The following is a 14,156-nucleotide window of genomic DNA, read 5'->3' on the forward strand; positions in this document are numbered from 1 at the left end:
ATAGTACCAATTGGGCAAGTACTACATAATAATAGCAGTGATAATAATAATAGTGGCAATGATAATGGAGAGTAGAGAACAGGTTGCAGACATAGTAAGAATGTAAGATCTATAGTGTTAACTGAGGTTTAGGAAGAAGTCAAGGATAACTCCTGAGAATCCACCTTTGATTTTTAAATAGATGGTGATTTACATAAATGCTCCCTGACTGACTTTATTAAACATATCACGTGCACACACACACACATAGTTATCACATAGTATTTCACTTTTGTTTTTTTCCTTTTTGAGACAAAAGGTGATTTCTCCTGTTTCTTTTATTTATACTCAGAAAAATGGACAGTGTCCATTTCTTTGCCCAGTGCAAGTGAATATAAACCACTATGATGTACTAGAAAGGAACTGTCAAAAGCTTTATACACATACTTTGGTACTGGCATAAAGGCAGACAATTACACCAATGAAACAGAATGCAGCACAGGTAAAAACTCTTGCATATACAGTCAAATGAAAAGTTATTTTTACAACATTTATTGCAGCATTATTCACAAAAGCCAACAGGTGAAAGCAACCCAAACTTCCCTCACCAAACGAATGGATAAATATAATTTGGAATATAAAAATCACAGAATAAGGTTGGACGCGGTGGCTCATGCCTGTAATCCCAGCACTTTGGGAGGCCAGGGCAGGAGGATCACCTGAGGTCAGGAGCTCAAGACCAGCCTGGCCAACATGGCAAAACCCCGTCTCTATTAAAAATACAAAAATTAGCTGGGCATGGTGGTGGGTGCTTATAATCCCAGCTACTTGGAAGGCTGAGGCAGGAGAATCACTTGAACCCGGGAGGCAAAGGTTGCAGTGAGCCAAGATGGTGCCACTGCACTCCAGTGGCGCTCCAGCCTGGGTGACAGAATGAGACACCATATCATAACAAAACAAAACAACAACAACAACAACAACAACAAAACCCGGAATATTACTCAGCTTTTAAAAAGCAGGAAATTTAACATCTATTTTAAAGATAAATCTTAATGGTCTTATGATAAATGTAATAAGTCCATCATAGAAAGTATGAATCCACTTATATGAGTTATCTAAAGTAGTTGCACTTTTAAAAAGAGAAAATAGAATGGCATTTGTAAAGGGCCAGTCAATGGGGAAAACAGGTAGTCGATTCATGTATAGTATGTATTCATTTTGCAAGATAAAAATGTTCTGGTGATATGTTGCCAACAATGGCAATATACTTAACATGGTCTAACTATTAATATAAAATTAAAATATTTAAGATTGTAAAAAAAACCAGAAGCTTTACATCCATATGTGATTTAATCTTCATAACACCATATGGCAGCTGTTATTCTACTTTACAGATAAGAAAACACACCTAGGGACATTAAGTGATTTGTTCAAGGTCAAAAACATAATGAGTGCTGGATCTAGGATTTGGATTCAGGTCTGTCTGGTCAGAGCCCAATCAGTGAGCATTCTTTGTACCTCAGGCTCACATATTTGTCATTTACAACTTAAATAAAGTAACAAAAGTTGGGCAAAGTAAATATTTTCATTTTGACAAAACCTTTCTCTGGTAAGGAAGTTTCACTCAGCTAACAGGTTTTGCTCAGAACTGTAATGGAGCCTAGATTATGACAAACTGCTTTATCAGCTTTGTTTACTGGATCTGCTAGATGTGCCTGTCATGATTAACCTGCTTTCTACCAGGTGCTTGAATTAGGCTAGAAGTGCTGTGATGACACTTTCAGTATCAACCTAAGTTCTGCAGGTGAAAAGACAGTGACCTGGATGACGTTGTCATTTCACCTACCCAAGACCTTAAATGCCAAGCTCGAATCCCTATCTTCAATGCTCATTATCTCATAATCACATACCTTCAGCCTACAAATCTGTATTGACTTCTCATCAAGCCCTATGTTAGGCTCTGGCAATACAAAGAGGAATTAGAATGACCCTGTTCTTCGAGGAGTTTATATCTAGATGGGGCATAGACACAAAAACCTAACACATAACAGAGGGTTGTAAGTGCTATGATTTTGTTAATCTGTGGAGTGCAGGGTTACAAAAGAGTGGCATCACACCCAGTTGTAAGTTCAGGGAAGACTTCCTGGAGGAGGTGGTACTTGTCCTGAACTAGATGAAGAGGTTGGGAAAGCAGATGCAAAGATAAGGAGGGAAGAGAGAACTTTCGGATAGTTGTTTGTCAGGAGCTTAGCATGTGAGGGATAGAAGGGGTTAGGGATGAAGCATAGAGTTTTTCAGACACCAGTCATGAGAGTCGAATGCCGGACAAAGTAAATGGGTCTTGAATCTGTGGAAAATGGAGAATTATTGCGGAGTTATTGGCAGGGGTGTAATATTGTCAGATTTACATATTAGAAAGAACACTCTATAAATAAAGGCAGAGTGATCAGCTAGATTATTTGTAGAAGTTCATGTAAACCTCAGTGAGATCTGAGCCAGACTGAGTTGAGAGGGAAGGGCTGGATTCTGTCATGAGAATAAGAGAAATGGAAGAATCTGAGGTGATTCTAGATTTTTGGCATGGCTGACTGGGTGGATGAAAATTCCATTTGTAAACCTGTAGGGGCAGCAGTCTGGGGGAGAAAAGGATGAGTTTTGGACTTGTTGAGTTTGAACGATCTGGAAGACATTCACATGGATATGTAAAAAAGGCATTTCAAGTGTCCAGTTTAGGAGACAGATGGGCTGGAGATTTGATGTTCATCAGTACTACCTGTTAGTGATCTTATAAGGATTAAATAATATGCATATGGAAAATATATATATGCTTGCCATTTAGTTGTTTGTTGAGCATAGTGAATATTTGTATACAAAGGTATACTTACAACACTTTTTTCACAAGCACAACTGAAATAAACTATAACAACTACCACTTATACTATTTACCATAAATTGTGCTAAATGTTTTTACTTATTATCTAGTGTTTATGGTAACCCTTTGATATAGGAGTAGTTATTCCCATTTTTTTCTTATGAGTAAACTGACTAGGAGATATAGTATAAGTTGGCCAGGGCTACACAGTAGCAGAACTGGGGAATTCCAAGGCCAGTGTTCTTTCTTATGACGCATTTTCTGTCTTGGGTTACAACAGCACTAACGACAGGTAGCATTGCACACAGGCAGCTGCTGGGAAGTCTCCGCCCCCATCTCTGGCTAGGAGCCCTGCAGGTGATGATAAACAAGCTCCTGTGCAATTGTGGGTAGACACTGGACTTGTAAACTAAAAGCTTCATAAGTCCCTCTTTGCTTAGTACTTTTCTCGTCCTTTCCCCAGGGTGCACGTAACCCTCAAGCACTAGGACCGTGCGGAATCCAGGCTGCGATGGCACCTTCATTTACCGCCCGCATTCAGTTGTTCCTCTTGCGGGCGCTAGGCTTTCTCATAGGCTTAGTAGGCCGAGCAGCTTTAGTCTTAGGGGGCCCAAAGTTTGCCTCAAAGACCCCTCGGCCGGTGACTGAACCATTGCTTCTGCTTTCGGGGATGCAGTTGGCCAAGCTGATCCGACAGAGAAAGGTGAGAGTGCAATTCAGAAGAGGCTGGAGGGGCAGGTCTTTTAGCGGGATCCAGGAAGCTTAGTGGTGGCGGTGGTTGTGGTTTCCTTTCCATTCTCTACTAGGGCGACTTGACTTAGGAGAGGCATTTATTGGGGATGAAGGGAGACTTCTGGGTGTTGTAGTACGTTTATTTTTACCAAGGACATTTACTGTGGGCATGGGTTGGACTATTTTGGTACCCTCATAGTCCTTCCTATCCATTTGTCCTATTTGTGCATAATTACTGTGTGTGGGGTAAAGCAGGTGTGAGTTTCAAACTGATTCTCAGCTATGGAAAGTCAGTCTCTCTCTTTCTCTCTCCCTCTCCCTTTCTCTCTCTCTATTCTTCCGTCTCTCACAGGCCCCAGATCAACCTGCTGCTTACCATTCAACCAATTCTTTTTAAAATTGATTTAAAATAAAAGTACTACTTGGTCTAGGATAGTAAAAGCTGTGTCTACCATATATTTATTGCATAGTATATATGAAATACTCTGCCTGGGTACTTAAACATATTCTATTTCACGGATGCAGTTATATAGGCAATATTCATATTTTATGCATAAGGAAACTGAAGTAAAATGATTTGCACAAAAATTGTTGAAAGTTCTAAATTAAAAAAATTAAGCAGCTCATTCGTTCTCTATAGAATTGTGCAGGCAGGACTATTCATCTCTGTCATATAAATGATTGGTTACCTGGAGATCTTGGGCTACAGTCTAGTATTGTTTATTTATACTCTGCTTGTTTTCATCTCTCTGCTGTTTCATTTGTTTTTCGTCATTGCTTTATTTCCAGAATCTACAATACTACTTAACAAAGAATAGGCATGCAGCAAATACTATCTCAGTATGTGCTCCTGAATGTATGAATTATTAATATTTGTATTGTACTCCTGGTTACCTTTCAAAGACATATCCTGTCTTCTTGCCGTACCCCCTCCCCAGCCTCTACCCACTCATGCATGCTTTTCTACCAGTTAGGGAGGCAATGGGATGTATTCGGTTGGTGCAAAAGTAATTGTGATTTTGTAATTGAGATTTTGACATTACTTTTAATGGCAAAAATCACAATTACTTTTGCACCAACCTAATAGTAGAAAGATGATATATTTCAAATTTTGGACTGTCTGTTCATGGCTCTGTGATCTTGTGCCACACCAATTGCAGATAATACATATCAAGAACCTGGCACATAGAAGATTGTGTAACATAATGATTAGAAGGATGGACTCTAGACTCAGACTCCCTGGGTTCAGAAATCCTAGCTTTTCTACGATCTAGCTCTGTGATCTTAAAAACATTTCTTTTTTTTTTTTTTTTTTTTGAGACGGAGTCTCGCTCTGTCGCCTGGGCTGGAGTGCAGTGGTGCGATCTTGGCTCACTGCAAGCTCCGCCTCCCTGGTTGACGCCATTCTCCTGCCTCAGCCTCCCGAGTAGCTGGGACTACAGGCGCCCGCCACCACGCCCGGCTAATATTTTGTATTTTTAGTAGAGACGGGTTTTCATCGTGTTAGCCAGGATGGTCTTGATCTCCGGACCTCGTGATCCACCCGCCTCGGCCTCCCAAAGTGCTGGGATTACAGGTGTGAGCCACTGCGCCCGGCCTTAAAAGCATTTCTTAACTTTTTGTGTCTCTGATATCCTTTAAGAAAAATGGATTTGATAACAGAATCTACCTTTTAGAGTTATTGTGATGAATTAAATGAATTCATATATGTAAAAGTTATAGAATATTGTCTGGCATACTAATCCTATATAAATATTAACTATTACTATTATTACTGTCATCAGGTTTTTGGTAACTAGCCATTTTTTATTCATGCTTGCCCATGAGATGAGATGATCTAGATATAGTTTATCTAGATTTATAAAAATGTTCTGAAGGGGAGAAGTGGAGTGGATACAAAGTTTTATTTATCCCTTAGTTTCTGACTTTTTTAAACATGGAAATATTGTTACTGCAAAACAACTAAATTTTTTAAACACCTACCATGTGCCACTTGATAAGGCAAACATTTTACTTAGATTTTTGTAAATTGAATCTTCATAATGACATTTTGAAGTACATATGATTATCATCATCTTACAGAGAAGGAAAATAAAGTTTAGAGCTTTCTAATAGCTTGTCCAATGCCACACAGCTAGAAAGTGGTAGAGCCAGGTAAATCTTACTCAATTTTTGTTGGCACTTTATGGAAGAGTGTGCTTCTTGATAACGAGCTCTGATTGAACAGTCAGTTTCCTGTGAGTCAGTGTCTACTGTCTTTTGCTTGCTTTTGTGTCCCTATGATTACTCTTCTATTACTCAGAATTCAGGCTACCACTATGTCATCTGAACCTCCACAGCCTCAGTTGGTATCCAAGGTTGGGCCTTGCCAAAAATACATCAACTTATGGCCACCATCATACATAGCCTGGTCATTGTTTTTGCACATTTGGATATTTGATTTTGTTGATGATCCGAAAGTCAATGAGGTTTTGAAACCGTAAGTCCCACCCTTTATTCATCTCCTTTGTTAGGAGACAAGGATGGAAAGAGGCTTCATTGCATGATCTTTTTTACTTTCAGATTTTTGAAACGTGTGCTCATGTTACCTATTTATAATAAATATAATCAATACTTTAGAAAATTAGAAAAAAGTATTTTCAGTTTTTAGATAAGTAATAAAAAATAAGTATGAAGTTGATCTAAAGGAACAGATATGTAAATAGTTCTGAATTATGTTACGTGGTAAAAATATAAGGTACTGAACAATGAATATAATATGATTCCTTTTGTGTGAAGAAGGGAGAGAGAGCTGAAGAGAGGGGAGAAGGGAATAAGGGAGAGAGGGAGGGAAAGAGAGAGAGAGTGAGAAGCTTTCACTTTTCATTTGTGCTTTTCTGTAGTGAATGGATTTTCTAACCATGTACCTAGTCTTCATTTCTCTTACGACAGCAAAGTTCATTTGGAATAAGCAAACACAAATATCCAGGCTCAGCTATGTGACTTTGGTTAAGTCACTTAACCTCAGTGAGCCTCAATGACTTCATCTGTAAAATGGGGATAACATTACATGTGTTGCTAGGAAGATTTAATGACATAATATATATAAAGTTCTTGGCATATTATAAGTATTTAGCAAATGGCAATTATGGTCATGTTAACTTCTACCTCTAATCCCTGCTTTTTTTTTTTCTCACGTGCTGCATGCTACAAACTCAATTACGGTAGCAGTGGCAGTTGAAGATCTTTGGGGTTGTATACGTTGATGGAGTGACCAGGTGCTAGACATCAGCTTGACAATCCAGGCTCTTAATGCTAGAGCTCTGTATACACTAGACTATTGAGTTATGGTGGCTGAAATCTCTGTCTGTGCATGCATTTAACAAACATTTACTGAAAACCTACTAGATGCATAATTCTAAAGGACAAGTAGAGTTAACCCAAAAGAAAAAGTACATATAACTTTCTTTTATAATTTTATAAATCTCCCCTGTATCTATGGTTGTACCTTATTTTTTCTTTCTTAATGCTAACCATTTTTCTGCACACACTCTTTCTCCATCATGCTTGTTGTAGTTTATCCATTTGATAGGTATTTAAAAGTTAGTTCATCTTTTTATACTGGTTTTGTTGTTACTGTTCCTATTTTATTTCTGTTATTAAATTTTATCTTGATCTTGTTATTCTTTAAAAAATTGCTTTATTTTTCTATTATTTTAAGTTGAATACCTTATATATTGTCTTACTTTTTATAAATAAAAGCATATTAGGACAATTTTAGCCATAATCAATATATTTGATAAGAAATGATCCTCTTTTTGTGAATTTCCTGATAATTTGCCATTTTAGTTTTGTTTACCTCTTAGATCCATTGGTTATATGGAAGAATGTTTTTGAAATAATTAAGCCTTCTAAATATCACTGTTTAATTTTGGGTTTCTAATATTTCTGGATATGATAATTTGTCAAATTGACTTAGAAATTCTCTAAAACCACTTGGGATTTAAGATTTGCTTTGTGTGACATGATTATTTTTTGTTAATGATTGATGAATAAAGAACATATTCTTGATGGAGTAAAAATTCTCCCTCACTATGCATTTGAGCATGTTGGTTGTATTATTAAATTCTTGGATATATCCTCACTTTTTACTCCTTGGTCTGTGAGTCTCTGAGGGAGCTATATTGTTTACTACTGTACTTATACATCTGGTCAACTTCTCTTTGTATTTGTAGTATATGCTTCATGTATTTGCCTGCTTTATTAACACAGAAAAGTATACGACTATTACAGCATCCTCATGTATCATACCATTTTAGGTTTCAGTTTTAAAATTTGCTTTCTCTAATATTAATGATACCACCTCTCCTTTCTTATTGTTTGTTTTCACCTAGTATATGTTTGCCTAACTCTTCGTTTTCAATCTTTCATTGTCTTTTTGTTCCAGATGAATTTCATATAAACATTGTATAGCTGAGCTTTTTTTAAAACCAAATTTAATGCTTTTGCCCTCTGGCAGGGGAATTCAGTCCTTCACACTTATTATGTAATTGGTTTAATCCTTTTCACTTGATGTAATGTTTATAATTTATCATACTTGCTTTTTCTTTTCCTTTCCTTCTTTTTTCTGTCTTGATCTGATTTCTTTTTAATTATTTTTCTCTCCTCATTACTTGGGGGTTCTGTTTTGCTTTGCAATTTTCTAATGTTTATTGTCTCATGTCTAAGAATTAACGTTAAAACTACAATTGTATATAATAATTAAATTATAATCCTGTAGCACCCACCCAGGATGTTTTACTTGTCTCATTCCTGCTCACATGCTTAACTTAAGACCTTTGGTTTAGTGTTGGTAAATTTAGCAAACAAAAGTACAATATGCTTAGCTAAATTTAAATTTAAGATAAATAACAAATAGATTTCAGTATAATCATCCCCATGCAATTATTGGGACATACTTATATTAAAAATTACTCTCTATTCATTTGAAATTCAAATTTAACTTGATTTCCTGTATTTTATCTGGAAACCCTACCTTTATGCCCTTTTATGTCTCCACTCCCCAACTCTTGGTTTTGCAGAGTTGATGTATACTGTTAAGTTTCAGGGTATTACTGAAACAATATCTATTTTTTTATTGATTATTTACTAGAACAAAATATTTGCTAGTTTAGTATATATACATAATATCTCTGAACTCCAATTTATATTTAATTTCAGCAGAGTTTATTCCTTTTATCCCTACTCATTGTTTGGAACTTTCTTATACTGGTATATTCCTGACTTCTTACCTTCAAAGTAGACATCTTATACCTCCTTAGCCTCATATTTTGCCTCATGGGGGACTACACTGTGTAATTCACTGAAAGTGTCTCAAAAAATGATTAATGTACATAGGAGTCTTTCAGGAAATACTTGTTGAATGAATTGTTTAGTGAATAAATGGCTGCTGACTAAAGTATTGTATTTTGCAGGTGAAATGTATAGATGTTGTTCAGGCTTACATCAACATAATCAAGGACGTGAACCCAATGATCAATGGAATTGTCAAGTACAGGTGAGCATTTCCACTCTCTCAAGGAGTCATTTATGGTGGTTTTTGTTCTACTTCTGTGGTCATGCCACCTTAGCATATTTCCTAGATTCTTCTTTCTCTTTGTCCTTCGCTTGTTCTCACTGGGAACTTCTCTGACTTCTAATTTCAGTATTTTGTCCTTTGTTGAGTGTTTATGATTATTTGTCTGCATCCTCCTCCTATTAACTGCAAGATCCTTGATGGCAAGGACTAAGTTTTGTTGTTTTTGCATATCCAACATCCAGAACAAGGTCTACAGTTTGGTAGGCATCATCGAACATTTACTGAATAGATTAATATATGGCAGTGACTCTAATAGGAGAACCCCCCTACACATGCACACTTTTTCCAATGTGTATTTAGCATAGTAGATAGTATTTTATATAGGTATCATATACGTTACTTCTGTGTCTCTATTGCTAAGTAAACACTTCTCAGCAGCTCTGAGGTATTAGAGGGCCAAAAACTTGGATTATTTTCTTTGTAATATTCTGTTTAATGGGTAGCACAGTTCTTCTTAGCACACCATGACATAGGGTGCCATTGTGTAGCTCTCAGCCATTCATGTACCATCTTTAGGATTTTTGTCTTGTTTGCACGTCAGCTTTGTTGTTGTTAATATACTTATTAAAATCGAGTCACTTATTCTAACTTAATCATTTTAAAATGAAACTTTATATCACCACGCATATTCAAAACCTATCATTTAACATGGATGGTTAATGTAAATAAAATGAAAACTAGCCAATATCATGAAATTATAGACATTTAAAATATTTTAATGAAATATAAGTACTGCATCAAATGGATTTGTATCATAATAGATACTTTATACATGTTTTCTCATTTGATCATCTCAACAGCATTTCAAAAAATGTATGTGACAACCATGATTCAAGAATATGGATATGTGATGCCAAGCTTACATAACAGAACTATGGGGTGTTTCTATGTTTCAGGAGGTCCTGACTTGTCTCTTTCTTCTGTGAACCAACTTTTACCTGAAATGTAATTTGGGGGTACTTTTGGGGCAGAGTGTATCTTTAAACATTTGAGAGAGATTCTATTATTTAAATTTTCTGTTGCCTTTTAAAAAGGAGTTTCGAAGAAGGGGGTCAGTTGTTGCAGAGCTTGTTTTTGTGTATGAGAACATAGATAAAGACCTGAGAGAAAATCAAAATTTTGACCTTGTTGAAAATAATGAGTTTGGGCTACTACTAGGAGACTGGAGAGGGTGCTTGTGGGTAAATGGGGGGAGCATGGCAGGGCAGTGACTGTCAGGGGATTGGAGATTTGAAGAGAGAGAAAACAGGACTGTTTCTAAGACAGAGACCTTAGGTAAAATAAAAAGATGTTCAGAAATAATTTTATGAAGTTCATGCATGCTATGTGTGACATCTGTGCTTTTTTCCTCCCTCCTGTAAAGGGCCCCCAAATGGGCTTACTGTCCTGATAACAGTGTTTTTATTTTACTAGAAATTTAAAACACTGGCATTAAGATGAAAAATATGTGTGAAGCACCTAGTATGGAACCTTCCATCAATCCCTCAGTGTTAGCTCTTTTATTGTTATGGTTGTTATTACAACATGAGCTCAATAAATGGAGCTGTCCTTATGATTACACACAGTTCTACTGCATTGTTATCCCTGTTTGCTTGGCACTAAAACTTACTCTCAAGGCAGTTCAATGATTAAAATCACACAGCTACAAAATAGTAGGAAGATATGTGAACTTTAATTATGCTGGCTTCTAGCTTTGTCTTTCTTTGGCTTCCAGCTTTGTGTTTGTGATTGACTGATGAGAAAATATTCACTGCTTTTTTACCTCCTTCCCAAACCTGTTCTTCCATCCAGTCACACAAGCAAGATACCTAGGTGTACCCCTAGACTCTACCTTCTTCCTTCCTTTCCCAAATCTATCTTCTAACTCTAATTAATCAACAAGTTTTACTGGCTCTTCTTCTTTATTTATCATCATGTCAAACTTGTTTTCCTTCATATCCTATTCTAATCGTACAGAACTACTCTATTTCTCCTGATCCATTTATGCTCTCTATCATCTGCATAACTTTGCACATGTTATTACGTTTGCCTGGAACACTTTCCCTTTCCCCACCTCTCCTTTATTTGGCTTAGTTAATTTTTTAGGACTCAGTCCAGTTCTCAATTTTACATTATCTAATCATCTCAGTCTCTGTGAGATTTCTACTCTGAGCTCCCAGAGCACATTGTGCTCATGTCACTTTTATATCATGAAGGGCCCAGAAACCACACTATTTTAACAAAGAATTTAATATAGGGAATTGGTAGAATAGATGTTTAAGGAATGAAAAAACAAAAAAAAAGTAACACTGAAGTAACACCAAGATGATAACTGCAGGAAACAGCAAACTGAGGGAACACCCTAGGTATGAGGGAACAAAGGGAAGAAATTGGGATTATCAGAACCTAGGAGCTCAAAGGAAATGCCTGCAGAGCTGGGACCAAGACATCTGTGAAGAGGGTGTTGCCTGGCTGCTGCTTCTACCTCAGAAACTTTGAAAGGGGACCTCATATTCAGAGCTGTGGTTCAGAATTCTGAGAAGCAGCTGCCAGCTGACTGGTGCCAGTATTTCTGAGGGTGTGTGATGAGACTAGTTCTAGAGTGTGGGAAGAAATAGGAAACTGGAATCAACTACTGTTGCCTGGATGAAAGGCTATTGTTGAAACAATGGTGTCAGGAACAGCAGGCAAACTGGAAGAAACAAACCCCTTCACCTCTTTTCTTTCCTCCTAGTCTTTCTCTGGCACCCACATTTGAAGGATCCAAGAGGGCACAAATTATCAAAGGAAAGTTTAGTTTCCTGAGTCCCATCAGAAAGTGGCATATAGAGGGGGTGGAGCCAAGATGGCCGAATAGGAACAACTCCAGTCTACAGTTCCCAGCATAAGCGATGCAGAAGATGGGTGATTTCTGCATTTCCAACTGAGGTACCGGGTTCATCTCACTGGGGAGTGCTGGACAGTGGGTGCAGGACAGTGGGTGCAGTGCACAGTGCATGAGCAGCAGCAGGGCGAGGCATCACCTCACCCAGGAAGTGCAAGGGGTCAGGGAATTCCCTTTCCTAGTCAAAGAAAGGGGTGACAGATGGCACCTGGAAAATCGGGTCACTCCCACCTTAATACTGCGCTTTTCCAACGGGTTTAACAAAGGGCACACCAGGAGATTATATCCCGCACTTGGATCAGAGGGTCCTACACCCACGGAGCCTCGCTCATTGCTAGCACAGCAGTCTGAGATCAAACTGCAAGGCAGCAGTGAGGCTGGGGGAGGGGCGCCTGCCTTTGCTCAGGCTTGAGTAGGTAAACAAAGCAGCCAGGAAGCTCAAACTGGGTGGAGCCCACCACAGCTCAAGGAGGCCTGCCTGCCTCTGTGGGCTCCACCTCTGGGGGCAGGACACAGACAAACAAAAGACAGCAATAACCTCTGCAGACTTAAATGTCCCTGTCTGACAGATTTGAAGAGAGTAGTGGTTCTCCCAGCACACAGCTTGAGATCTGAGAACAGGCAGACTGCCTCCTCAAGTGGGTCCCTGACCCCCGAGTACCCTAACTGGGAGGCACCCCTCAGTAGGGCCAGACTGACACCTCACACAGCCCAGTACTCCTCTGAGACAAAACATCCAGAGGAACGATCAGGCATTTGTGGTTCACCAATATCCACTGTTCTGCAGCCACCACTGCTGATACCCAGGCAAACAGGGTCTGCAGTGGACCTCCAGTAAACTCCAACAGACCTGCAGCTGAGGGTCCTGACTGTTACAAGGAAAACTAACAAACAGAAAGGACATCCACACCAAAAACCCATCTGTACGTCACCATCATCAAAGACCAAGGGTAGATAAAACCACAAAGATGGGGAAAAAAACAGAGCAGAAAAACCAGAAACTCTAAAAATCAGAGCACCACTCCTCCACCAAAGGAACGCAGCTCCTCACCAGGAATGGAACAAAGCTGGACAGAGAATGTCTCTGACGAGTTAAGAGAGGAGGGCTTCAGAAGATCAAACTACTCTGAGCTAAAGGAGGAAGTTTGAACCAATGGCAAAGAAGTTAAAAACTTTGAAAAAAAAATTAGATGAATGGATAACTAGAGTAACCAAGGCAGAGAAATCCTTAAAGGACCTGATGGAGCTGAAAACCATGGCATGAGAACTATGTGACGAATGCACAAGCCTCAATAACTGATGCAATCAACTGGAAGAAAGGGTATCAGCGATGGAAGACAAAATGAATGAAATGAAGCATGAAGAGAAGTTTAGAGAAAAAAGAATAAAAAGAAATGAACAAAGCATCCAAGAAATGTGGGACTATGTGAAAAGACCAAATCTATGTCTAATTGGTGTACCTGAAAGTGATGGGGAGAATGGAACCAAGTTGGAAAACACTCTGCAAGATATTATCCAGGAGAACTTCCCCAATCTAGCAGGGCAGGCCAACATTCAGATTCAGGAAATACAGAGAATGCCACAAAGATACTCCTTGAGAAGAGCATCTCCAAGACAAATAATTGTCAGATTCACAAAAGTTGAAATGAAGGAAAAAATGTTAAGGGCAGCAAGAGAGAAAGGTTGGGTTACCCACAAAAGGAAGCCCATCAGACTAACAGCTGATCTCTCAGCAGAAACTCTACAAGCCAGAAGAGAGTGGGGGCCAATATTCAACATTCTTAAAGAAAAGAATTTTCAACCCAGAATTTCATATCCAGCCAAACTAAGCTTCATAAGTGAAGGAGAAATAAAATCCTTTACAGACAAGCAAATGCTGAGAGATTTTATCACCACCAGGCCTGCCCTAAAAGAGCTCCTGAAGGAAGCACTAAACATCGAAAGGAACAACCGGTACCAGCCACTGCAAAAACATGCCAAATTGTAAAGACCATCAAGGCTAGGAAGAAACTGCATCAACTAATGAGCAAAATAACCAGCTAACATCATAATGACAGGATCAAATTCACACATAACAATATGAACCTTAAATG

General features: G+C 38.3%; 1 protein-coding gene across 1 annotated transcript in view; it reads left to right on the top strand.

Moving 5' to 3' along the window:
* The first annotated feature begins 3,197 nt into the window (after positions 1-3,197).
* The window catches only part of FAAH2 (fatty acid amide hydrolase 2), a 216,202-nt gene continuing 205,243 nt past the window's right edge, over positions 3,198-14,156 (top strand). The window contains exons 1-2 of the mRNA XM_004064273.4: positions 3,198-3,554; positions 9,037-9,119. Coding sequence (XP_004064321.1) covers positions 3,363-3,554; positions 9,037-9,119 — 275 coding nt within the window. The 5' untranslated portion in view covers positions 3,198-3,362. The remainder of the gene's footprint in view (positions 3,555-9,036; positions 9,120-14,156) is intronic.

Source organism: Gorilla gorilla, chromosome X, assembly GCF_029281585.2.
Source record: "Gorilla gorilla gorilla isolate KB3781 chromosome X, NHGRI_mGorGor1-v2.1_pri, whole genome shotgun sequence".
NCBI classification, from domain to species: domain Eukaryota; kingdom Metazoa; phylum Chordata; class Mammalia; order Primates; family Hominidae; genus Gorilla; species Gorilla gorilla.